General features: G+C 36.4%; 3 protein-coding genes across 5 annotated transcripts in view; 1 reads left to right on the plus strand and 2 right to left on the minus strand.

The window, feature by feature from the left end:
- Positions 1–4691: 4691 nt before the first annotated feature.
- Positions 4692–8419, plus strand: LOC128994779 (guanine nucleotide-binding protein subunit beta-like protein 1). Of its 2 annotated transcripts, none has more exons than XM_054419545.1 (3): positions 4692–4755; positions 5543–5687; positions 7585–8419. In XM_054419545.1, exons 2-3 carry the CDS (start codon positions 5544–5546, stop codon positions 8377–8379), a joined length of 939 nt encoding a protein of 312 aa, XP_054275520.1. In that variant the 5' UTR covers positions 4692–4755; position 5543; the 3' UTR covers positions 8380–8419. The 2 variants fall into 2 exon arrangements, with proteins under 2 accessions (XP_054275520.1, XP_054275519.1); XM_054419544.1 differs by lacking the exon at positions 4692–4755 and adding an exon at positions 4808–4966.
- A 641-nt stretch (positions 8420–9060) lies between these two features.
- On the minus strand, positions 9061–16805 carry LOC128995622 (odorant receptor 83a-like). Its single transcript, XM_054420639.1, has 7 exons — positions 15920–16805; positions 13850–13961; positions 13219–13315; positions 11536–11604; positions 10707–10811; positions 9949–10104; positions 9061–9244 (listed from the first exon to the last, which is right to left on the minus strand). The coding sequence occupies exons 1-7, from the start codon at positions 16803–16805 to the stop codon at positions 9176–9178; spliced, it is 1494 nt and encodes a 497-aa protein (XP_054276614.1). The 3' UTR covers positions 9061–9175.
- Positions 16806–18002: 1197 nt separating this feature from the next.
- The window catches only part of LOC128994927 (uncharacterized), a 38216-nt gene continuing 28516 nt past the window's right edge, over positions 18003–27702 (minus strand). Inside the window, exons 4-10 of one of the 2 annotated variants that reach the window (XM_054419761.1) lie at positions 26831–26958; positions 26428–26620; positions 25880–26066; positions 25254–25441; positions 22994–23167; positions 21711–21816; positions 18003–20332 (exon numbers count right to left, since the gene is read on the minus strand). In XM_054419761.1, the coding sequence (XP_054275736.1) occupies positions 19756–20332; positions 21711–21816; positions 22994–23167; positions 25254–25441; positions 25880–26066; positions 26428–26620; positions 26831–26958 (1553 nt within the window). In that variant the 3' untranslated portion in view covers positions 18003–19755. The remainder of the gene's footprint in view (positions 20333–21710; positions 21817–22993; positions 23168–25253; positions 25442–25879; positions 26067–26427; positions 26621–26830; positions 26959–27702) is intronic. The other variant, XM_054419762.1, reaches the window with a different exon arrangement.

Below are 27702 nucleotides of genomic sequence, written 5' to 3' on the forward strand. Positions count from 1 at the left end.
CAACTCTTCATGTTTTTGTTTATGTTTTCGTCTTTGTCGCGTTGAGTCTCGGTTAAGCAACTACTGTGGTATTGGTTACACTTTTGGCCTTGAGAATTACTCACATAACATCTGGATCTGTTACGAATCAACTCGTGCTTATTATTTTTCAACTATATAATTTCCGTGTACAGGGTGTCCCGGAACTCTCTACAAATATTTTAGAGCATTGTTTCTGGGTAAGAAATATATCTTAATATCATATTTAAATTGTATGGAAGTCCATAGTTACTCACACAGTCACCATTTTGTTTTTTCACTTGTTATTTTAATTTTTCTGAAAAGTGGTTAAATATACAAAATTGAAACTTTGCCCAAATATTTTAAAAAACTAGGCAAAACTACAACAAATTATAAACAATTAAAATCTAATCTTAAAATTATAATCTAAAAAAAAAAATTTCTAAACTCATTAAACTAAATGGCGGCCATTTATAATGTTGTTTCTTAAATAACTCAAAAATCGTCGATTTTATAGAAATTTTACAAGGTTATCTTCTTTAAGGGAATTAAATTACAAATCAAATGAAACCTTAATTTTTAAGATTGGACAAATATTAACTGAGATAGATTTAGTGATACGTGACCGCATGCCTCGGCATTCACTGCAACAAACCTAATGTTTAATCCTCCTAGCAACAAACCTCCAGTGGTCACGTATCACTAAAGCTACAATATCTCAGTTAATATTCGTATAATCTTAAGGTAACAATCGATTTGTAATTAAATTTCCTTAAAAAAGTTATATTATTTGTAAATTTCTGTAAAATCAACGGTTTTTGAGTTATTTCAGAAACAACATTATAAATGGCTGCCATTTTGTTTTATGAATTAGGAAAATTGTCATAATTTTTTTATAAATAAATACATTTTTTATAATCAGTGTCTCACAAAAATGTGAATAGAGTAATTTTAAGTTGCTAGATTAAACATTGGGCTCATTCTTTTTGTTATCATGGAGACCAACCAATACTTACTTCCGAACCGAAGCTAAAACCTCACGCTAACATAGATGTAACGGAGAGTAACGCACATTAAAATTGTCTGGGTCCAGCTGACCAAAATGGGTTTTTAAACTGCAATACAAGGGGTTGTATGAGTGTAAGGTTCAACCATTGGTTCAAACTCCTTTGTCTGGAACGAATATTGAAATAGAAACGGCGAGGATCATAAATTCAGACAAATGACGTCACTGACCCGAATGTCTCCAGCCGTAACATCTGGTTTGGACGGTTTTTATATTTTTATTTGAACATTAACACAAACATGTTTACTTTTGGGCCAGTGACGTCATTTCTTTATGATCCATGCCATTTATGTTCTTATATATATGATTTGAGTATGCATAAAAATCACTGTTTCAGATCAGGTGTTTATATAAATTCATTTTTGTTGTTGAAAATGTGCTCGTATAGTGTAATAGCTTAGGTCTTTGACTATTAATACAACACTAGACATTCCATCCCCAACCCCATGTTAAATTTGTAGCCAGTTTTTTTACCAAAATCGTCGTGGGTTGATGTGAGCCACCGACAGATTGTGCTGATCTAAATTACTGATTTCTGTCGAATACATATTATTTACCTACTCAAATTAATGGAATGACTTATTGTGAGCTATAGCAACTGTTATGACCCATCAACTTGGCCAGCAACAAAACATTAGGTAGAAAATATAATTTTTGGCGTTAGCGCATTCTGTGACTAGCTCACAAAACTATGTTTTTTTACAAAAAATTGAATACAGCTGGTCCATATAAATGGAACGTCTACTTAGGTATAACACAATTTCCTGGAAGTCAAGTACAATAGCCTGCAGAAATATTAGTAAAATCGTCCGATTTACATTCCGTCATTACACAATTTCATTTCTGTTGAGTCTGCATAGTCATCATCAAGTATAGTGAATTTGTACAAAGAAAATTCCAAGATGTCTCAAGATATCAAGAGAGTCAACTGCGGGAAGGTACATAGTCATGAATGTTTTCACATGCCTGCTTTTTGTAACAGTAATTTTATATTTCGTCATTCGTTACATATATGTATGAAATACACACATTCATGTTTATATTTCGATGACGCCAATACTGAAAAACTTCACAAGTACCTGCTGAATGATGTCTTGAAACATGTGGATTTTACCGAAATTGAGCTGTACTTATGGAATAATTGAAATGCAGTGTTCGGAAAATACGCAATGTGTCATGTTCATACAATATTCAAACGCATCAGCCTCTTTAAAAATGGTTCACTTTAAATGTTAGCACGGATGCGATGCAATAATGTCTATTTCTGCAATTTATGACAGAACATAATATCATAGATAAAACAGCTTAGTCTATGATAATATACAGTACACCGCTGGATGGTTTTGCCACAACTATAGTCATTAATGACCTTGCGATGAAATTTACATTTACCGTCAGTCACCTCAGATAGATTGCTCGGAGATTGTTACCAGCCAATCACACTAATGACTGTGCTGAGTGTCACCTTCCAGTGACCTTGACCTTTGCTTTTGCTTTGCATGGCTTGTGAGATATCGTCTTCGTATGCTTAGCTAAAATAGACTCAACTATTTAATCATCAAACAGCGTAGTTGTTATACCACAGCCGTAGATTTATCAAATTAACATTCTTCCAAAGAGATACTTAAATTATATTCCTCAGAAATTCTAATCAGGAGTTCCACCAGTTCAGTCCTTGGAAAAGGTAAGTAGCATTTTAGGGTTCTCTTGTAAAATGCAAATCTCAGAAAAGATGCCATGTTTTGGACTTGAGTTGTCGTTTTTAAGAATTTATGGACTTTGTGACTAATTAAGTTTGTGTGTTAGCTTTATTGTTGGATAAAGACTATCTACTGTATTTAAATTTTATCATATTTGCTAATTGTTCTAATTTTGTTGAACAGATTGTAAATTAAATACAATTTAAAAAAATATACCTTCTTCTCGACTTCTCAGAGAAACATATGACATAGTTCATGCTATAAATTGGCCCAATAGAACAGTTAACTTTACTCCTTTGGAGAGGGATGCTTTCCATCTCCCCTAAAACATGCCATTGTTAGCCTCATTCATAAGAATGGAAGCAAAAAAGAAAATGAATGAATGAAACATAATTTATTTCAAAAACAAAATTATTACAGAAGAATGCAAATTCATTGTTTGAAATGGATCTCCAAATGGGCTTGTGCCTGTGGTTGGGGATCGAGTCCATTATCAGCATAGTGAAAACAATAATATTTACATTAGAGACTAATTATTATAACACAAAATTACATTGAAAATAAATAAGTGATTATGTTTATAACAAGAAGAAAAACAAAAAGAACGTCTGTTTATGAATAGACTCTTGTCCTTTTGGATGAAAATAGTCTTATCTTCCCAGTTCCCACCATTTCGGGAATAAAGGGAAGATCGACCCTCGATTCAGTTAATCATATAGTTGTATCATTGTTATCAAGAGCTTTAGATTCTGGAGACGCTGCGCTGGGAATACATTTGACCCGCCCAAACCGTACATATTTTGATATGGTAGATCACCCTACTCTTGTGAAAAAAACCCTTTAAATTGGTGTAAATACCTGTTTCGTGGTAATCCTGATTGTTTCTAGTATCGCAACTATAGTTTCAACTTTCTACTAAAGTCATCTTCAGTCGTGAAGGATGTCAAAAGGGTGATCACTTCATAGGCCGGGGCCACACTTGTAACTTTTAACCAGCGAGACTGTTTTTTCCGTTTTCACGTGCGACGCACGTGAAACAGTTTGATCGTGGCCACACTCGTCTTACGAGATAGATTTTTCGGGCAAACCAGTGAGACTGATAGAGCATGCCACACTGGCAAATAAAAATCGTCCGTGTCCGTCTTCCACCACCCCCCCTCCACGTACTAAATCAGTCAGGTTAAAACTAGAAACGTCCATGGAAAAAATTCAGCGAGATAAGATGAGTGTGTTAACTCCCATAAGCCGCAATCCCCCGCGACTAGTTTTACGTGGAACGCCCGTGGGATGTTAGTAGAGAATACACGTAAAATTCCGTTTGTCAGTCTCGCTGGTAAAACCAGCGAGACTGACAAACGCGTTCACGGACGTTTTTACTCTAGTGTGGCCTGCCTCATATACCGTAATGTATCTCTCAAACCCACCCTCGTCATTGGGCGTCCCGTCTGGGTAACGCCCGTGGAAAAAAATCAGCGAGATAAGATGAGTGTGGCCCCGGCTTAGAAGGCCGTCTGGCCATCGTTACACAAACAGTACTGAACACACGAACAGGGACATGGACATTGAAATGGTAAAAACGGTACATTTAAACCATTAAAAATGAACAAAAACTGCGTAACTGCAGTGTGGGAATGATGTGTGACGACCGGATGGATGTAAAGTGACACTTAATTATACTTCTACATTCACTTTTCACTCGATTGGGCTAAAATACACACCTAGGTGGTGTCCCCATCTTAACTTTGGTACCTAATATAAACAATAGGACCGGTAGTCCCAGGTAGTCCTTTCTTGAGAATTGAGAACGGGAGGATGGGAATCAAAAAACTGTTTCTTTTGATTTGTGTAGCTTGAAACCGTAATTTATGCATACTTTTAAAAGACATTTTGTTTGAATTACCATACATATAAGAAAACATCGCAACAGATTTTTTCTGAATGTCGATGGATAAAAATCACCAAAGGCGTTCAAACAAAACAAAATAAACCGTAAGTAAATAAGCAAAACAAAAATATTGAAACCTAACCTAAAAGATACAGATCCTGTCATTCCTGTTTGTTTATTATTGTTTTATTTTTTATTTTAATTAGTTTGGTTTGGTAGTGGTAGATTCATGGAAGGTTACCTTATTAAAATTAAACTATACTATAATACAAAACAACACCCATGAGTGAGTGTATGTGAGCAAGAGATCGACAGGTAAAATTGAGTTAACCCATTGACTATACACGTTAAACATACCTAGTAAATGAACTGTTTATTACATTGGGTTAAGAAATTGGTATAACCTTAACGTCCCACTATTCAACTAGGCCTATGTAGTACAAAGTATATGATAAGTAAAATAAGTTACAGTTAGACCTATTAGCTTATGCTTATTGATGATGGACTAAGTTGCCAAATTAGTCTAAGTTGCAAGTTTGATTAGGCCTAGGTTAGGTTTTCTATTGTTATTTTTTGTATATCAATAGAACAAACAATTTTTAAGTTTTAATAATTTGTCAAAGTAGGATGAAGTCAGAAATAATTGAAGTTTTGCCGGAATTGAATTATGGGATAACCATTATGTTACCCAGCCCTAACCTTTTAGGTGCAGCCGACTCATGAATACAATTTCCTTCTGTGTATTTTTCACTGTTAATCTTGTATGAGTTGTATCATTAATTAAACTAGCCATATTTCTATTTGTGTTCTAATTTATTTGTACAAGTAAGTTAGGTAGTCCTAGATATATAGGTAAGAGCAGAATTAATTTGTTGTATAACTTCTCAATAGAATGGCAGAGCTACCACCTGACCCATTGTTCACTCTCCGAGGAGATATGGGGGCAGTTCACAGTCTTCTCTTCCATCTGACTGAAGATGCTGAGTATCTGTATGCATCGACTCAAAGTGGCCTCGTCCACAAATGGAACCTTAAGGTGAGAGAACTTTTAGGAGAGAAGGTTTTTACTAGCTTCTATGGAAATACGTAGGCCTAATTGCTGATATTTGCAAAGCTTAACTGTTCGGATTTTCTCATAGTGTTTGCAGTAAAGTTGCCTGATGGATGAATTTAATAATGTATTTAGGCCTAATTCTTATATTATTCTGTTCTGATGTAGCCTATTTAACCCTCCCAGTGTTACTTGACGAAAATTCGGCAAGCACCACACTTTGTATAGTGTTACTTGCCGATTTTTCGACAAGCAGACATCGTTTACGGCAAAGGCTCTATAACTGACTGAATCGGATTGAACTGGATCGAGTTAGGTATCGTTCTTTCCGTAATATTCTAAGCTTTCTGCAGAGGTCTGTCTCTAAGCGCTATTCATTTTAGTTCCGAAAATATTGTAGCAGACAGCTGACGTGCGTGTATTTGTAAACAGCTAGGTTCCCCCGGACCGATGACTGATGTGTTTTATTACGTTTATCATTGTTTTAGTGTTAAAAATCAAAAGTAGTGATATACGTGGTGCATTATAAGAAGATTTAAGTGGTTTTGAAGTGCTGGTTGATGATCCTGAAGAAGTAGGTAGTGATATTGATGTAAATTATCAGCCAGATTCCTAGCTATGGTTAGGCTATGCATTCTTAGCTAAACGCTATGTACTGAAATCAGTTTTTTGCCCATAACTTATTTATTTGCAAATATACTTCCTTATATTATTATATATTTGTAATCCTCATAAAATTTAGAACAAAGTGGCTATTTTCAAATATTTATAGGCCTATAATTTATACAATTTCATTGAGCGCGAACTTATTTTTTTTTTGAAAATTTTCGAAATTATATTTTTTTTACCTAAAAATTTTTTTTTTTGAAAAAATGTTCCTTATGTTTTATATATAATATTGAAGCCCATGATTTTCCAAACAAAATGGTATATAGAACATTAGAATTAACATCGTTTTAAGCTTCTCAGATCCGTTTTAATAAAACCTTGCAAATGCGCCAAAAATAGGTGGACATTAAGGCCTAAACTATGGACACTTGGAGGGTTAATTAAGATAGTAGGCCCCTTCTGAAAACCAATGTAAATCAACACACTTCTTTCCCTACCTAGAAAGCGAGGAATAAAGTTTGCAGACATTGCTCTATTTTAGTTTCTTAAAAGTTCAATTTAAGTTGGTGTTTAACCAAACAATATGGTTTTGTCAAATTGACCTTTCGCACAAATCCGACTGCTGGTCACTTTGTACACAAAACTTCTGTTTTGTAGCATATACTACATTGGAGATGAAAAATAAAAATTTTGCTCACCAAATTAAATATGAGCTGCCTCATATCTAAGACTATGTACTCTTTACAAATATAGGGTTAAATTAGATGTGTTTGACAACCATAGGTAGCCTATAACATTTACTTCTTTTTCAAAAATGCGTAGGTAGCCTACTGGTAATGTAGCTAAATAGTCCTTGCCCAAATGTTATACTGTAGAAACAATTGCAAGTATTTTAAACTTGGATTGCGATTCTTGCAAATACTATTTTATTTGGGGGTATGTGCACAGAATATTGTAATGAAACGCATAATGGAAGTATTAACAGTTAGTTGTTTAAATCTAAAATATCTTTGTCAATTACTTTTTATTCTGAGTAATTGAGAAATTGCTTGAGAAGTTATCTTTGGTATACATCTAAAAGAGTGTTCCCCAGTTAAAACCAAGCTGAAAATTATCCTCTGCTTCTTAGCCTTGTAGGTGATGTGAGAAGGTGTTTTTTCTGCACCATTTTGTGCAGTAATTACTGTAAATTTTATCATTTAAACCATATAATGTAATAAGCATTACCTACTAAGAATCTATAACTGGAACAGTGTTATTTCTATCTTTTCAGAGCTGCAGAGAAGAATCAAAATTAAAAATCAGCGAGGAGGCTTGTTTGTCCTTAACCTACTTCCGGTATAAACTTGTGTCTCAAGAAAAAGGAGGAGGAATAAAAATTTGGAAAGAAGATAAACACCCAATCCTAGAAAAAACAATACCTCTCGATTACTGGGGCTTTTGCAGGTTTGGCATTTCAGATTCAAAATATATTGTTTGTCCTGAATCTAGCTCATCAATAAAAGTGATAAACTTTGAAGGTGACTTAATCCAAACTTTGAAACCGCCGTGTAGTGAAAAATTAGGTGAAATAATGGCGCTAAAGTGTTTAAACTTGAGTGATAAAAGCTACATTTTTGTGTTGTATGAAAGTGGCTTATTGACACTATTCAGCTGTGATACCGGCTGCGAAGTGACTTCTTGTAAAGTGAGTTCCGACTGTCCGATGGCTTTGGATTTTGACGGGTGTTCCAAATGTGTCGTAGGCGGCAGTGGGGATTCTATCCTCGGGTTTGAACTTACCAAAGGATTGGAACTGATAAAGTGGAAGGAGACGAAGATCACCAATCCTGGCGTAAGTTGTCTCGCAATAAGGCCTGATAAGAGGCTACTGGCTGCCGGCTGTTGGGATGCACGGGTAAGATTGTTCTCTATGAAGACTTTAAAACTACTCGCCGTCCTTGTTAATCACAAAGACACAATCCACGACATCCGCTATTCACCAGCCAGGGTGCGGGCTTGGGATGTGGAATGGTTGTTGGCCGTGGCGGGCAAAGACGGTAGAGTGACTCTGTGGAACTTGTACTGATCAATTTTTTTTTAATTATAAACTTTGTATGGATTAGTTACATTTTGTTAAATGTTTCTGAATAGCTACCTGAACCTCACATTTAGGAATGATACATTTTAGATTGGCACACAATCCTGTAAGTAATCGTGGGTTCCAACAAAATATTCTTTTTACTACAACCTTAAAAATTACTGGTACATATTTAGTTACAAGTGTCTTCAGAAAAGTGATTAGCAGGACATAGATATACTTAATAGACTGTGTGCAATAGGCTATATAAAGCTTGATGTCCCACCAGTTGTGGGAACTTGAAATTCAGTGGCGGTCATAACTTTAGACATTACTGAAATAGTGATATGCGTTGGAACTAAAATTGTAGCCTGCTGTAAAATAGTCTCTATTTGATGAAATGGGTAAAACCAGATAGAAGAGAAATGTTTGCAGCAAAGTTTTAATGTAAAATAAGGTTTTTTTATCCGTGGCGGTTACTGCAGGTTTGAGTAAAAAAAAACTTCAATCAAGCATGAATTTAGCAGAGGCAAGCTTAGTAAAAGATGTTAGTTTTCTAATCACATTTTTTAGTTTTAATATTCTCTGAATCAACATTTGAAACAATACACTTATAAAATGCTTCATTTTGATGTGCCTTAGTATTACATTATTAGTCAAGAGTAACAGAGGGTTTAAGTATAAAATCCCTAACACAAGAACTTTTATTTAATAATTTTAGGTGCTCAAAACGGATTCACAAAGACTAAAAGAAGGGAGTATGTTTTATCTATGCTAAAAGCCTCTTGCTGATAGTGCTAAATCTTTACTCTTTCTTCTCTTCTGCATGCAGAGTCTGTAGCACCAAGAAGTATGAAGCTAGAAGCTTTATAAACTGAAATACAAATAATTAAAAGAAATTATACTGATCAGGCTGGGACTAAGTGTTAGTTAACAGTACTGAAAAGCATATATCAAAAAAGTATATATAAAACCACGTAGGTAGTTAAAAGTACTTCAAAAACATAATTAAAAAACTCACATACTATATTGATTGAGGCCCATGTTGCCTTCCCCAAGGTTGAATATTGAAAATTTTACTGTAGGCTTACGTGTACAAAAGCGAAAATAGGATTCATAGGTTGAAACTTGATAGATCTTAGTAAAAGTTATGGCAGTTTTTTTTCTGCTGCAGTATTTTAGTGATGGATTATACACAATCATGGTATAATTCAATTAACTACTAAAATAACATCTTTTACAGCCGTGTATTATGAGTGAATGAATTAAAAAGCTGTTTATTTTTGAATTTCTCGATACAAATTACAAGTTCGTCCCACTCAGGGAACGTGCTTTGTCGGTCGACAGCCGTGATTATGGTGAGGCTATTTATCAACTTTTTCTACACTCCATTTCCATTTAACATAGGTGTAAACTTAGTCTATCTTTTAGCACGTCCTCTCTTGTATCAATCCCACACTGTTGCCAGTTTACTAGGCCTACCTACCTACTATTGTACCAAGTTTTACAATTCAATAGGCTACTATTAATTTTGCATATGATTACTTTCAAAAACCAAATTAATTTGGTAAAACTTACATCGACAAATGTGCTAAGACCGAGGACGTACATCTTCCAGCCACTTAGCCGCAGAGGTTTACGAGCTTGTACCATAACCATGTAGACTGCCGTCTTTTGGGTGGATGACCCATCAACCCACGGGGCGTCGTAGGCTGCCTCGGCTAACGTCTCTTGCTGTAATAAATAGGCTCGGCTCGGTTTGGGGAAACAAACCAGGAAAGATAATATTACTCTATGTTTGTTCCTCCTAATGTAATAAAATATTGTACGGCTTTTAGTAGAGGGAGTTCTTTAATATACAGAAAAAGATCTAATCGTCTAACAATCCAATTATTTTTTTCTTAATAGACTCACTCTTAGCTTTGGGGAGGCTCTAAACCTCCGGTTATGGAATTATCACATAGGTAAAGGCAAATGGTTATTGGGAGGGATTTTGAACCCAGGCCACAAGGCCAGAAATTCCACACATTACAACCAAACCAGCCTAGAGATTTCCCTAATAGCCAGTCTGTCTTGATAATTGGCGGTTATAGGTAACAAAGCTTCACATCATCCTACTGCATTTTGCATTCAGCTAACATTCATGTTCAGTTTCACACTATCTTGGTGGCGTTGCTGTTTCAATGTAATAATAGAGTGGATCCCTTTAAAAATATATAAATGTGTAACTAGCCTATAACCTCAATGTTTTATTTAAAAAAAATCTAAAATTATTATATCTTGTCCATATTTGTCACAAAATCTTAACTCATTAAAAACATGAAGAAAATACTTGCCTGTTGTATGAGGACTTCACAAAATAGATTATTAAGGAACTGATGCAGAATACAAGTTCCGATGAAGAGAATCATCTGTATCCACTCGTAAATAGTGTTTGCAATCTGAAAAAAATTGTTGACAGTACGATAAAATTTTATTTTTATTTCTGTGGAGTAATCAACTGGTCTAACATCATCATAATAGATCTTAAATCAAATTTACTTAAAAAAAAATCGTTTAGCCTTAGTAAGATAAACTTCAGATATTTAATATTATTGTTATCATCAAAATGTTTCTTTTAACACTTTCTTATGATCCACAACGTTGCTTGATTCAATCCCGATAAGTATTATTTCTAGGTTCAATCCCATTTCTTTTAGGAGTAGCCTACAATCAATTTTCTGCAGGGCCGGATCTAGACAATTTTTGAGTGGGGGCAAACTAAAATTTGCCGCCCCTCCCCCCCCTTCACCCACAACAAAAAATCCCTCACAAATTAAACAAAAATGGAATAGGTAAAGTGGAATAGGTAGATATAACGAATTCCTTGATATAACGAATTTTTTTTAATCCCCTAGAACTCTCCATAAGACACAATGTATATTTTACCTCTACATAACGAACAAACTATAACAACGACCTTGATTTAACGAATTTTTCGTGATTTCGGCTAAAATAAGACACCTCAATAAGTATAACAAATTTATCATTGTCAGAACCTCTACATTGCGAATTTAACCTCTGCATAACGAATTGTCTACGTCTTTCCCTCGATATAACAAATCCCCCACCCAATTATTGTTTTGGGAAAATCTGTTTCTTTATCAAATGAAATGGAAAGGTCACCTCATCGCTTGCGCTAACATTCTTCTGCTCCGTTTTACAATTTACATCTTTGTCTGCTGTCTCTGCGCGCGCTATGTTGCAACTGAGAACTGATTTCATTCACTGAGGACTGATGACGACGTAATGTTTAGTAAGCCGTGATTGGGCGATATGGGATAACTATGGTGAATTGTACAATTTTTTTGATAAAGAAAAACCTAAGAAAGAATATAAAAACAAAACCAAAGAGAAAGAATAACAACATCGCTATTTTAACATTCCTTTTACGAGTATTTTTACTATCCTTAAGTTGGCTATGATTATACTCTTTTATAATGACTTATCTAATAATTTATTGTTTTCAATACGATTTGTTTCAACTAGCATTAGCAACACCAATGCTATAGTTAATGATTATTATTGACATTCCTCTGTTGTGATAAATCAGTACTGTACTGTAAGTAGCCTACCGGCACAGACAATAAAGTATTATATTGTCTGTGCTACCGGCCTATCGCGAGCAGTAGCTTACAAAACTTTCTACTGTTTTGTTTTGTTCTTTACATAATTTATGACTACGCAATACAGTGTTTGGCTAGGTTTTAGGAGGGTTAGAACAAGCTGTGATTGGTTGTGGCCATTGTCATGATTGCGCAATATTCAAGATCCCTCCCCTTTATTATGCCGGATAATTTAGGTTCTACTGTACAATGTAAACACTGTACTGTAAAGAATTGTAGCCCATGCTACTTTAATTGTACTGTATTTTAATGAGGTCAAGTCCCGACCTATATTGATCGACGCTGGTTCTGGAACCTCGACTTAGCGAAATTCCTGGAAACCTAACCTCTATATAACGAACCACGGCAGGGCGGCATGGCGCCTTGACAGGGATGGCGATCAGCTGAAATTGTAAACAAACTTTGCTGTGCTGCTAACTATGCTATTAGGGCTCTCAGTGTTTTCTACTCCGTTGCAATTTATATTGATTTCTATTGTAAAATTATTGTTTGTTTATTACGTTATGCAGTTTTGAAATTACTTAATTGACGTTCCTTATGACGTTCGGCTCATTAAAAACTTTTACAAACAGTATTAAACAAATTTTCTGCAACCTGAAATTTGCCGCCCCTCAACCCTGCCGCCCGGGGCAACCGCCCCCTCTGCCCCCCCCTTGTTCCGGCCCTGATTTTCTGCAAACAGTTTGATGGTTACAACTACAAGATTTTTTATTGTTCTCTCACAAAAAACACTACAAATTCAATTGGAAATAAAGTAAATGCAAAAAAATCTGGTAAAAATTTAAGTTTGAGTTTGTTGTTTTGTTATGGAACTTATTATTTAACTTATTAATAAATAACACATTGTCAATTACAAAAAAATTACAAAAAACGTTCTTTCTGACAAAATATTAACAATAGGTTGGAACAAGACCAGCTATTGGACTTTATCCCTTAATAAACACAAACCCCTTATAATCTTCCCTAAATTTTCTCTGCCTATGGCAGTACTCTGGATCTATCAGTGACCATTCTTTTAAACTGTCAATCTATAACTGTACTTTTGGTTAAAATGGGATTACAGTAAAATAATTTGCATTGCTCAGCGTATCGGTACGTATGAATACCCTCCGTCGTAGAGCCAAACATTATGTAACTGCAGTGGATATGTAAGCCAAGAAAAGATACATAATTGTCAACTTACAACAGTCTGCAACATAGCAAAGCTGAGAGAGACCACAGCATGTAGAAAATCTACCACAATAGACGTCCTCAACATCATGTCCAGGTCCTCGATGACCCTGAATCAGAAAATCTTGTATTTTCTTAAAGGTAGTGGTAATTTTGACAGGGCCGGCCTTCACTATACTTCATGAACATCTTACCTCCTTTCCCAAGAGTTAAATGTCTAGCTCTACAGTTAGTTAAATATATATAGTTCTCGCACTTATCAGAAGGTTACTGGTTTCATCCTGAGAAAAGTTAGCAGCTTGTCGAGGGTTGGAAACTGAACCCAGCTCTCCTTTATCTGGATTAACCAGCCAACTTTAGTAAAATAGCTAATATCTCATTCATTCCATACTAACCGTTAAGTTATAATACTTTGTATACTTTGCGATATACTTTGCCTTTACTACCTACTCTTTTAAACTCAAATATAACAATACAATACAGTGCAGATATGAGTTAGAGTTACAAATGCAACCATTACTCTATGGCAAAAAATGTTAAGCTGAAGACTGCACCTAAGTGTGCAACATAAAATCTACCAATAATCCAAAAAGACGAGTTTTATAATTTAAACATTATACATTTATCATTGTGTTACTTCTTACCTCAGTATTTCATTGTGATAATCAACACATTTTATAATTGCTTCGTCCATTTTTGCTTGAATTTCCCTTTCTTTTGAGTAACCTTCCCAAGCGGCTAGTGACTTTAGAGAGTCTGTAAAAATATTTGCTAACAAATTTTGAGCACACAAGACACATTTAAAGAGGATGGTCGCAAGCCATCCTCCTATCAATCCACCTCTTAATACAGTATTAATTAATCTATCTATATATTAATAGGCAAGCATGTTTCTTTAAAACCCTTTTTTCTTAGCTTGTGTGCATAGTAGGGAAAATCTACGCTTACTGTTAGGAAAATTTTTTCCTGTAGGTGTAGCCTCGTCCTGGGAGGTGAAAAACCTAGCCCCCAAAGGGGAGGTAACTGCTCGGTGTTGGTATCGGCATTTTCAAGTAGGCCACAGACATGGACGACTGGGCATTGGGTCCCAGTGACATTCCTTTATCCAGGATGGAGGGGTGTTTAGCTCTAGGAGAGATGGAAGTGCATCATATTCTCTAACCTACCTGTGTCTGTGGTTCTTTGGGCTTCGGCCTGCTTGTTGTGTGCGACCAGCATTCAGTGTGGCAAATCCTCGACTTTGGAAGTAACCTTTCCTGGAGGTGAAAACGGGCAAGTACCCGTAGCTCACGGGGACACTCAAGGGCAACGTAACTTTCCGCAGTGTGAGGGTAACGGTTTGTAGGCACTTATGCAAACCAATCCCTGTCTCTGAGCACGGACGGTATGGTTATCTTGAGTGTGGGGGGTTCTTCCCGGAACCTCAATTGAGTCAAGGGTGTCGCCACCTCTGGTGGATAGGTTCATCCGGGTGGGTCCCACTTCTATACCTGCCTCCTTTTGGGAAACCCTGATGGCCTGGCAGTGATGTTGGGTCTGACGGGCAAACGAAGTAGATCGGGTGCTGGGTCCGAGCCCGCCAGGGGTATCTGGGGATCTATCGCTCTGGTTATCTCTGGTTTCCCAGCAACTGGGTAAGGCCTCGATCGGGTAGTGGTGTAAATGGGAGGTCCCCTTCCTTCTGGCTATTGATGGCGGGTTTACCTGTCAGGGATTAGATAGGTCCCGAGTGTTACTTGCACTAAATGCGTCGGGGCGCTCTACCATGGTCCTCTAGGTCCCGACCTAGTGGAACCCAGGTGGAGTGACGCTTAAACAAGTAGCCGGAAACCCTGGTTAGGATTGAGGGGCAACCCTCTTTCCGAAGGGTCTGCTTCGGCAGCCGGTGAGCCTGATGACCTTAAGTCATCCGCCCATGATGTGCAAAAGGTTGATGCGTAAGCTTCGGCCTACATCATGGGGCCCGGGTAAGTCTCACGATAGGTACCGGGTATGTAGTCAGGGGGCTTCGGCTCTCATGACAAATATTGAAATTGAAATTGAAATTGTAGGTGTGCCCCTTTATAAATTAAAATAGGCTAAAAAATAATAAGCACAAAAATTAATTTAAAATTTTAAAAAATTTACATGGGTCTTATGGGTTGCCATGCTGGTGACAACAAACACCGTTTTGTATGTATGATTTGATTTTGTAACTGTGCCGATTTTTTTCCTATGATGTTAGGATACAGTCCAAGCCCTTGTCTTGTTACTGTCAAGCTTCAATATGTTGATAGAAAGCATCATTATCCTATTACAACCAACAACTAGTTCCAGAACGAGGAATCCCTTTAAGAGTTAGTTTTTTTTCCCCTCAGTGCAACTTCATTTTACTAAAGAAAAAAAAACTATTCATTCATTAGTACTAGTACATTTAAATACCTTCATTGAAGTAGAGATCAAGGATAGGCATATTATAAGTCAACTTTAAAATACAAATTATTGTAGTTTGAGTAGGGTAAAATGCCTTAGTTTTTGAGAAACACGCATGCTGATTTGTCATTGACAAGGATTAATAGGTGTGATGACAAGGGTTATTGATTTTATTTTTATTAAACAGGTTACCGTTCATGAACAAACAGCTGAACATGAACAATTTACAAAAATACAAGAACCAGAATTCATTGAGCTGATTCCTTTAGAAGCGAGCCTAGATAGTAAAACATTTTTCTTACCTTTCTCCCTCGTGATAATTAGTTTTTCGGTGACGGTTTGCTTAAACTTAGCGTAATCATCTTTCAACGCATACAAACTTATCTTGACAATTTGCAACTGTCCACAGATAAGATATATCATCATAAACAGCAAAGCATCACTGATGACATAAGCCATACCACATACGGCCGCCATCGATGTTTCCCACACAAATGCAATCTCGAAAGCTGGCGATACACCAGAATCAAACGGGTACCAGCAGTTGACAGGCAGTCGCCGTTTGACATGCTGCAAATTCGTCTTTGGAAGTAAAACTAGAACCTCTTCATCTTGAACCGCCGTAGTCAGATTGAGCGCCATTTGTTCAGCCAAAGTCAAATTGTCATACTCTCCCGGTACTGAAGATATTTTTTCAAGCTCCTGGGATATCTTTATGTTATCAATATTCCTCGAAGTTACCCATGCAATTATGATGAGAACAGGTAAGAAAAAGTAGACGTACGTGAACAATCTGGCGTACTTGATCCATTGGTTGATGTCGAACTTGACGTTGTAAGGTAGTCTGTGTGGGAGGAAGTTAGCGTCGACTTTGTCTGCGAGGGATTTGAAATCCTTGATGTAAAACATGAATAAGGCTTGACGGTAGAGGGCAGCGAGAGTTAGAGAGGCGACGTCGATGGCTGCACTGATGTTTTCCAAGTCGGGTGAGATAGTCATTTGAAGCAGCTGTTGTATAGAGATGATTAACAGACACAGCATCATCGACTTGGAGTAGATCCAATGAGCCGCTGTTATAAAAGAGCTCTTGGACTTGTACGGCCACATACCCCATACCTGCATGGCTCGCAGGTAGAACATCAGGTGGCTCTCTGGGTTGATATCCACAACATTCACGTCTTTGTCCATCTTAGAGTACAACTAACTCTATGTTAGGGTAGAGTCATCACCAATACGCGTTACATTAAAAGTTTGTAGCGTGTGATTACAACTTTCTCCATTTGGACAATGATTGTTTAAAACTCGTATTGATTTACACCTAATGTTAATTGCTATATGACTTTGAAATGAGTTACTGTTACTACTAAACTTTTTGTACTGTATTATGAATGATCATGTTGCAGGTCATAACACTTTGAAATTGAATGTGTTTCATTACATAAAAAAATTAATATTAACAATTGATTACTTCTGAGTGACATTTCTCATTTTATTTGGAAAACATTCACTTTTCGTGGGCACATAGATAGACAGGGAAAAGAAAATCACTTCACCAAGATGGCAACATAATATATTTTTGTATGTATTTTAAGCTGAATATGAATGAAGAATTAATTTAGAATCTTTGACTTTTGATAGAACTAGACATTCTATCCTCGTGTTAATGTTGTCGCCAGTTTTTACTAAAAAATAAACATATAATTGGATCGAAGCCCAACAGTCTGTATTGATGTAAATTGCAGATTTCTTTTGAATACACCAACTTTCTAACCAAGTCAATCAAAAAGAACAACATCAAATCTCATTAAAATAAACTAAGGAAGCAAATTTAATTTTTGTCCGTTGCACACTCTGTAAGTGATTCATTAAACCATATGTGTTCCTTTTTGAATAAAAATTAGGCTGCAACCAGTCCATGTAGATAAAATGTCTGCTTCAATATCTAAAAGTTGATAGTGCTACCCAACAAAAAGTAGAATCTAGCCTCATCAACAGCTTACCACAGTCCGTCTTGTTCTTGCTGCATCCACTCAAGGCCCCACTAGAAAAAACAGGCCATGCTGCAGCGCGGGTAGCGCAACACAACGTCACAGTGGTGGATAGTTGTACTAAACTCTTACCATTTAAAATCTTACGAACAGCCAGCTTGTTTATTTACCTAAAACATATGGGAATGGTGATGGCAATGAATTTATCAATGAAATCTATCCACTTGTGTGACGTCATGGATCCTGCAGCATGGCCTGCTTTTTCTAGTGGGGCCTTGATCCACTCCAGCAATTCATTTAAAATTGATGTCTTTCATCTCTTGATTACTCCCATCACAGTCTTATGTACACAACAAATATTCATTTGTTAAATACAGGCAAATAAACATACACCATGAATAATTAAATGTTTATTAATTAAGACAAAAGGTGCTTGTGGGTAAAATAAAAATAGAAGAGAATAACAAAGATATGCATCGATGTGATTATAACAGTCTCGTTAAACAACAAGCAACTCATGGCAACAACAGATCCTTACACAACATTTGACTAGAAAATCATCAATCTTAAAAAGCAGTACAATATTTTCACAAATCAGAAGGAAACTATTGAAAGACCATTTCCAGGGTGAATATCCATTCAGTAGGCTAGGGACCTTTTAGAGTAGTTAAAACAGTTAAAAGAGCACACTGCCAAATCATAAAACATAGCTTAAAGGCTAAATCCAGGTATTGTCTGTGAAGAGAAAAGAATTGTTTTGTTTTCACACCTTTCATTGCCAATATCATGATGTTTATTGGCATGAATACTACCATTGAAATAGACAGCTTTGAATTTGATTTAATTGAAGCTTTGAATTAATTCATCTTATAAATTATCTAAACCACTGATCCAGCTATTGTGGTGGGATTGTATTTACGTTATAGTAACTGTAAATAAACCAATATTCTACAGTTTAAAATATGTTAATTGAAATTGTTAGTGAGTTTTTAACCAATCTAAACTTTAATCCAATCTGTCTTACCTTTTTAAAAAGTAGAATACCCTTAGGTTTGCCTTTTATACAATGCTTTAGTTTCTCATGTGATATTTATTTAATTATGTAGACCTAAAAAAGATTGAGTAGCTTTTTTCAGTTTTTTTCCAGTTCAGCATTAGGATGTTGTAAGTCCCTTCCACCATTGACTATTGGATCAAAGCTTCCACTAATAAAATCCTTTCCGATCATCATTGGAATAAAGCACACAAGGCCAGTAGATGGGCAGGTTTCCTGATTCCGTTAATTTAAAATGTACTAGAGGCAAGTAACCTCCTTGCCTACTGGCCCCGTGTAAACGCGGCTTAAAAGATGAACCAACAGTTTCTAATTTGAAACACATGTTAACTAAATGAGTTTTTAGATTCAGACAAGTGTTTGAAGGATTGTGGGATAATGGCATTGCTGTGAAAATGTTATAACATTGAGCAAGTTACCTAAAAGTATAGTGATCAGAAAGTGATTCATAATCACTTGTCTAAGAGCAACTCATTTAGCAGTTTATTCTTAATTTTATATTTTAATCCAAACCACCTATAAATAATCTGATTCAGCACAATTCTATACCAATACCTATCAAAGGACTGCACAGCATCTATTGTCAATTCTACCAAATTACTTTTTGACATGGTACTCTATAACTTAGTATTTAGTAAACTATATTACATCAAAATCTTTATATAAATTGTATCTCATTTTGTGCTGATAAGGTAAAACTACAAGAAACGTCTGAAAATCAGTAAAGAAAGTTTAATGGAACCGGTTCCTATTTGATTGAAATTAATTTAAAATCTTAAAACTACATAAACAAATAAATGTTCTAAATACTCTTTGAGCATTATTTTCAACTATAAATTATTTAAAAAATCTACACATCAATAACTGGTAACTTAAACATAACTCATCATTCTAAAATGTTCATCTTTAACACAAATATAATTCTCTTTTGAATTCAAACTATGTACTTGTATAACAAATTAAACTGTATTCCCAAATTTTTAAGTACGTAAAACTATTTAAACCAACAACATTAACAGATAATACAGTCATTCAATAGTTTCCTCTTTTGAAAAATTGAAGCGTACTTAACCTAAATATTTGATATTGTACATTATCACAGACGAGTAATCTCTGGAGCTTGTTGGATATTCACGATCCTCCGGTTCTCCGTTTGACTTGCCTTGTCACGACTCAGTTCTCCATTAAACTTTCCATTGTGCTCCGTTGAGTTAGGGGTATTCACTTCGAGACACTCGCAACTCAAACTCGAGTCTGAGAGTGTTGGGTATTGCGGTAACAGCAGCAACGACTCCGTTGACTTTGTAGGCTGAACATATCGTTGTTGTTTGCGATTGTGCGAAGAAGAATGGCCATTTTTGGAGGAGTGACTCTTGGAGGATTCGCCTCGGTCGAGGTAACCGTAGCCAAAGCCGTAGCCTCCGAACGCCTTGGTGGTTAGGTTGTCCCATGACTTGGGTTTGGCAGGCTCGTGATGGCCTCGGTGAGAGTGTTGGCGTTGTGTAGCCTCGCTAGGAGGGTCCCAGTAGAGAGTGTCGGTGCTGAGAGACGTGGTGTAGGACGCGGCGCTACTCTCCCCTCCCCCCGTAGTCACTCCACCGCCACCTCCGCCACTGTTTAGCTCGCTACTGGTACATGAGTGTAGGCTGCATTGACTTACTAGGCTGAAGTACCTGTTGAACCAAGAGATGGTTACAAACAATTAACATGGAGCAAACTTAATAATCCTAACCTTGTTTTCCAGATAAGAAGTAATATTTCAGCCAGATAAGTACCTTGTTTTAAGATAAGAGATGTTGGTTCCATGTTCACCAACACCTACACTACAAATTAGGACATAAACTTATTACTAAATGTTGACGTTTCGATTTTGCTGCAGACAGCCATCTTCATAGTAGTTCACAGAAACAGATGCTAGACGAGCTACCAGCATGCACCACTAGGGCACAGATTATATAGTCAAGTCTTCAGCCTCTTTGCTCCTGCTGAGGAATACAATGTTGCCGACTTGACAATATAATCTGTGTTCTCGTAGCCTACGCCAGTGGTTGGTTTCAGTGAACTGCTCTAAATATAGCTAAATTTTGCAAGGAGGTTGAAAGAGCAACCCTCTGTAAGTTTCTGTGATGCAGTCATGCTCAGAAGATAAATAACTGGTAACTTAAACATAACTCATCATTCTAAAATGTTGGTCTGTAACCCCAAACATAATTCTCTTTTGAATTTCAAGCTATGTACTTGAATAACAAATTAAACTGTAAGTCTATTCCCAAGGTACGTAAAACTCAACTACGGTAACTGTTTAAACCAACAACATTAACAGCTAATACAATAATTCAATTTAGTTCAAGATTTAGTTTTGTAGAGTTTGTTTTTAGAATTGTTTTAATTTTGTACAACTAAAAAATTAGGTATTTAAAGGATAAGGTTCAAATAGCTATCCTAAGAAAATTAAAGTCCATGGGCTTGTAAATACCTCATAAAATAATACTGGCATTTTTCAAGGTTAATTTGTCATAAATTGATAAAAATTCCTACACTATACTCCATTTACAAAATTGAGGCGGTTTGAGGGGAGCTTAGCTTCCCCACTACTTTTTTTGCTAAATACTGTATATATGTCGCAGCTGATTGATGATTTGGTATACCTCAGCTGTTGCGCAATTATTTCAAAAGTATGATCAAGTGGAGGGGATAAATTTCTTCCCCTAAAACCGCCAAAATGTTGTGAACAAAATATTAATGTTATTACATGACTTTTCATAAGCCTCATTCTTAATTTGATGGGAAACGAGCTAATATAATTCCATATAAAATTATTTCCACCAAATATCACAATTAATTTGTGAACTGCTGCTTGTCATCGGGTATTAATACCAAAGAGTAGTTTATCCCACTTCAACTTAAGAGAAAAACAGTCTACATCAGTGCACTCAAAATGAAACACACTACAAAACAAGTTTCAAGTAAACAATTGTTCTAGCATTCTAGTGGCACTATTTGAAGTATATGGTTATATATATTGTACATGACGAAATCTAGTGTTCTCACCGAGTGCCCCGGCTGGTGTAGGAAGGTTCTACATGATGGCAGCCATTCTTGTAGCTGTTAGATGACACTTGAACTGCCCGACTGTTACACTTCTCTTTGTGTTCGCCTGTAACAGGATCTTATGTTATATTCATTCAATAAATATAACCAATAATAAGATTTATTACATCCATTAATCATAACATTTTGTAATAAGCATTGTTTAACCCTAGATGGGTATCGCATGTAAATTTGACATAGGGTGAGTTATTTTTAGCGTCTCACTCCCCAACCCCTCTACCGACACTACCCTCCTTCCAGCAGTGCTCTCAGCAGTCATTTGCCTTTTGACAGCTGCCTTGGTTGGGTTGTAGTGAGTTTCTTTGTGTCCTTGCTAGTCGGTTTCTTGGAACGCATATGTCAAACTTACGTGTCAATATCCTTTGTGTATATAGTAAAATGGCCGACAGTATTTCAAATTTACGCATTAAATCCTTAGCGTCACACTGTATGACGATACCTTACTTTATGACAATTACTATAAAGCTATCAGTACCTAAAATTTACGTTTGATACCCTTTGCGTCATACTGTATGACGATACCTTTCTAGGGTTAAAACATAAAAAGTACGGTAAAATAAATAAGCATCCTCAAACAGTCATCAATTACAAGACACAAAATATCTTAATTATTTAATTCTAAACATAATGTGTCCCTATTCGAACATTCCTCTTGAGTGTAAAACCCAAAGTTTAACATCAATATCTCAACTCGTCATGCAGTAAATTGCCCGATTAATAGCCATAATGTATAGGTTCTACTTTAATATAGAAACAATCATTCCAAGAAACATACAGAGCAGTAGACTCCTCTCGTTGAAAATTGCTTGGTTTGGTATATGAATCTTCTAGACGCCCACTTGTGCAATAATCACACACTTAACACACTGTTCATAATTAAGTCACAATCTTATTGTATTTGTGGTATTATAGTTGACCAATTTTGTTCACATATACGAGGTTCTTAAACAAATTTATTTTTGGACTTGCATCTAATGGTTCAAACGTTTTTAGTTCAGGAGGATCTGGTCCCAAACAAGAAGTAGTCTACTGCAAATACTTTTAACCTCAAAGCTTTAAAACATTGAGAAAATAAGCATCAAAACCAAACAGCAGGTGTAGAATTTGAAACATCAAAGACAGAAATAGTGCTAGGCATATCAACATCAAGTGCTGTGTGTGAATAAAAAGATATAAAAACATAAAGGGTGATTAAACACAAAGAGGCGAGTATCAAATTTCACCTCGGGAAGAGGTGGAGGAATCGTGGGAGTTTTTGTGTCGGGAACGTCGGCGAGTGGAGGGAACGCAGTGTGAATTGCAGCACGGACTGGCGAGATCGTACGCTTCCAGGCTGGTGTTGTCTTGAGCACTCGGCTGTAGGCAGGGGTTGCAGAGGTGGTTGTGCGAGCGGTCCCCTACACAGGCATGCCAACCTGACATATTGTTGGCAGCGGATGGTGTGATGTGGTGAACTGGTGTGGCAAGTGAGATGTGATACAGTGTTGGACTTGAGGGGTGATATGATTTTGATGGAATGAGATGTGATATGGTCAAATGAGTCGTGAACTAGTGATGAGTAGTGAGTGATACGGTGTGGGAACACAGGGAATTCCAGAAAATGATTCTGGTGGAATGAGTTATGGTGGTTCAACAATAGTTTACTAGACATTCAATTTTTACACACTTTTACAGGCTCGACCAAACTCGACCAATACTGCTATTTAAGAGTTTTGTATGACTCCTCGTGGGCCGTTCCCCGTAAGGGATAAAAAAATAATAATAGCTTAAAAGAATAGACATTTATGGCTATTATTGCTATACCAAATCTCATTACTTTATCTAAAATGGTAAAAAATATATTACACCGTTCCGGGACTTTTCAATCACACTGTAAAAGAATAACAAGATAAAATGGGAAGAATCAGTTGCAGCAGTAAAAATTATATGTTTACCAACAAAACAATAATTTATGATACAAATAACTGAAAATTTGCTCACAGAGCAGCGCATGTATGAACCACACAGTTTGAGAAGATTAAATAAAAAACCAGTCACCTGTGTAGAAGGAAATTACTTAAAGATAGAATGCTGAATATAAATCTAGTATTAAATCTATTGGTGTGTTTATAGAAAATAATTTTAAGCTTACAATATTATGGAGAAAATAATACTTCAATCACCGACTGTTGCGGTTTTTATATCATATCAATTGCGTTCTTCACGTTTCATGCTAAGTACACCTCAAGTTAAGAGAATAAATATAGACTTTACAATCCCATTAATTCCGTGATTAAGAGACGCTCATACCAAGATTTCGTGGTATCAAAATCTGGCTTGGATCCCAGGATTATGACCCCTAGTCACAAACAAATATTTATATAATACTTTTAGCTTGTGGCACTATTGTGTTTCCATTCTTGAAAATCTCAACAAAGACAATTATTGTCTTTCCAAAAGACAGTACCGGTACTCTTCTTGTTTTTGCAATAGCTATCTCTGTTATGCAAACGTTACTAATTGGCCCATTTACCTCGGCCCATTAGTCAGGGTTAGTGCTGTTATGGTAATGAGTGTAAAACAGGTTAGCAGGTTGTCGAAAGAAAACATGCTTGTTAGCAATACAACTATTTTCAACGTAACAATTTTTGTAATTATTAATACAAGTATTTAAAGCATAAAATTTACAAAATATTTGTATACTGTAAATTAATTTTGTTAGTTACGATAATTTTTAACTTTTTTAAATTGGCTAGAGAGGTTCTAGAGATAAAGTAATTTACAATAACTACAAGAATTCACCGTTCAGTTTATGGGTATACAATACCAATCTGTTTCATTTGAATTTACTGTTCAAAGGTAAATTGTGATTACTTCAATTGTGATTACTTACAATTAAATTAATTGGTATTGCTAAATGAAACCTTTGAAATTTAAGCATGTAAATAATTTGTTTTAAATTTCAATGGTTTTTATCTTGATTATGCACATTGTTAGTAGATGGCTTCTCAAATTAGAAAAATTAAGGATGAAAGCTAAACACCATAGATATCAGCACATCCAGTAAACTTTTTTATGTAACCAGTTTTTCCACAGAGCTGCAAATATTTTGCAATGTTGATTGTTTGCTAAAAAAATTAATATATTTTGTCTGTAACGGTGTGATTTAAGATTTTTGCCATGAATGCAATTCACTTCCCCATTTCAAATTCACACAGGACAAGCTAGCTTTGCTCATCAGTTGTTCATGTTTACAAATAGATTCCGGTAGTATTATTTTCCAAACCTCTACTATTAATAAAACAGCTGTTTATTTAAACTTTAAAAACAATAACAGTAATTATAACATAGCAATCCGTTGTAGCGTTTACTAATAATTGTGTCAACAATCCAAACCTTTTCTTTGTATTAAACTTCAACAACTGTCAACAAAGCTGTTATCAATCCAAACTTTTTTGAAATTGAGAATACAATTACTGGTACCTAATAATGTGGCCTTCTCACCTTTGCCCTTGTGATTGACACCGTTGTGAGCATTGGCACACTGTTGAGCGTAGCCTCCACGAGAGCTGGTGTCCGGCGCGACTCCACTCGCACTACACCGCCTGCTGTCACTTGCATGATGGCGCTCACGGTCTCGATGTCTCGAGTTCTTCCGCTCCCTCTCTCTCTCACTGCCTGACGAGTAGTTGCTGTAAGGTTTTGAAACGTGTAAATAAACTAGATTGTTTGTGAGATAGTAAAATCTACTAAAGTTATGTAAAGTTGAAGCTCGTGTTAAACAGGAGGGAGTATAACTTTTAATAGAAAGACTGGATACAAATGAAACGGCAGTCAATGGTGAGCCACAGGTATTATTACAACAATATTTCATTACTATAATCCGTCTTTCTATTGCGCAAAACCACTGCCTAATTACTAATTACTTAACCCTAATTACTGCGGTATGTTGTATAGAGGTATTTTTTGCAATGAACTCCATGAAAGTTTCAAGGGAATTTCAAAAAATTTTTCTTATATCAAGTAATTTGTTTTACCAAGCTTCGTACTAACAAGATTTTACTGTATATAAATAGACACAATTAACCATTAATCGTAGTGTCTTATAAATTATTTGAAGTTCAAGATACCTTTGCCAACTGGAGACTAGGTATTCACCACTACTGCTGGGTGTGGCAGTGGGATGGATGAAGTAGGCTCGGCCGTGTGCGTCTATGTACTGGTAGGCCAGCAGAAGCTGGTTAGGCGTAGGGTAGACTGGGGCAGCCCTGGCTACGTCCTCCGTAGACACAGTAGGGCGGCAGTACGGGGATTCTCCTAGAACAGAGTGAACTAGATCAGCATGATACCTTAAGATTACTATTTGCTACCTAGAATTCGGTTGTTAAAATTAAATAAGCTGGAAGTCAATGAAATTGAAAATTAAGCTGCTACTTGTGGAAAGGTAAAAGTACAAATCTTCCAGGGGAGCTCCTGAATCCCCTCTTTTCTTGAGGGGCGTGGGACACCCCCTGGTAGCCTCCCCCATTATAAGGTCCTTGAACTGCCTCTGACTACATATGACATGGTTATACCATGGAGATCACAGTGCGGTGTAGTTAAGTCTGACTGTGATAAAAATAAAACGTCACAGCTTTTCCGTAGTTAACACAATGCTGTAAACACTTATTTCTCTCACCTATGTCTTGGTGGGTAGGGGTTGTGGCGTCAATGGAAGACTTTGCTCCAGATGTCTTCTTCCTGGCAGGCAGACTGTGTGTCTTCCACTTCCCCTGCAGTAACTCTCTCTCCCGCAGACACAATCTTTCCAGCTCCACCATCTTGCCTTGCAGAATCCGTTGCAGCTGGATGTACCGCATGTGCAGCTCTACCTGCAGTTGCGGAACAGTTTTGATAGTGTCTTTGCAAGTGTTAAGGGTAAATGATAAGAACAGGTATTAGGAAAAATATTGAAAGCTTTCCACTTAGAGAGAAAAACTAAAAACAAATCTTCATTACCAGTAATCAATTTTTTTAATTATATTTTGTATTGTCTAATGCAGCAATATTACAACATGCAACAAGGAGGATATAAACCATACCTTCCTGACGCAGTCTTCAAACAAGACGACCATTCGCATTCGAGAATCACAATTCTTTATGAAATTGACAAGTGTTTTGTGATCCGTCTTCTCCATGTCATGACCATTGATGGAAAGGATCACATCCCCTGTAAAATCATCTTGCTGTACATTTGAAGTGATGGAGTATTGCTAAACATCTTTATGGAATTAATTTTCAGATTTTTGTAAACATACTTAATCCTTAACCTTAGCTTTTACCTGCGCGTCCTAACCAATCATAAAAACTCATTTATTTTGTAACTATAAATTATACTGTTGGAAATCTATATATATAAAAGGCAAAGCCCTCACTGACTGACTCACTCACTCATCACTAATTCTCCCACTTCCCATTTACCTCGGAGGCTGAAATTCGGTACACCGATTCTTTGGGCATTAAATAGGAAAACTAAGTAGTTTTTATTTTGATCGGGCTTTCGGGCTCCGCCCCAGTGGATCTGGAGTTTCCCATGTTAACCTTATGATTTTTCATATTTAAAAGGAAATATTGAATCTCAACAGCTGTTTCAATTAAACAAGTTGGTTCTGTTCTATGATGATCAATAGCATTTAAGTTAAAAGGATTACCAACAGGGTGCAGCACTATTATTTTTTTAATTTATGACAACAGCTAATTTGCAACCAAAAGGTGAGTGAGCATAGCGAACGAACTTCAACCTGGAGGCGAGTTAGCGTAGCGAACGAGCTAACCTGAAGGCAAGTGAGCGCAGCGAACGACCTCCAACCTAAAGGTGAGTGAGCGTAGCGAACGAACTTCAACCAGAACGTGATTGAGCCATGAGAACGAGCTCACTCATGAAGTTAAACGGGGCAAAGCCCGCGGGTACAGC

Source organism: Macrosteles quadrilineatus, unplaced genomic scaffold (genome assembly GCF_028750875.1).
Source record: "Macrosteles quadrilineatus isolate MER2022 unplaced genomic scaffold, UCM_ALF_1.0 Scaffold_5__1_contigs__length_97177068, whole genome shotgun sequence".
In the NCBI taxonomy this organism is placed as follows: domain Eukaryota; kingdom Metazoa; phylum Arthropoda; class Insecta; order Hemiptera; family Cicadellidae; genus Macrosteles; species Macrosteles quadrilineatus.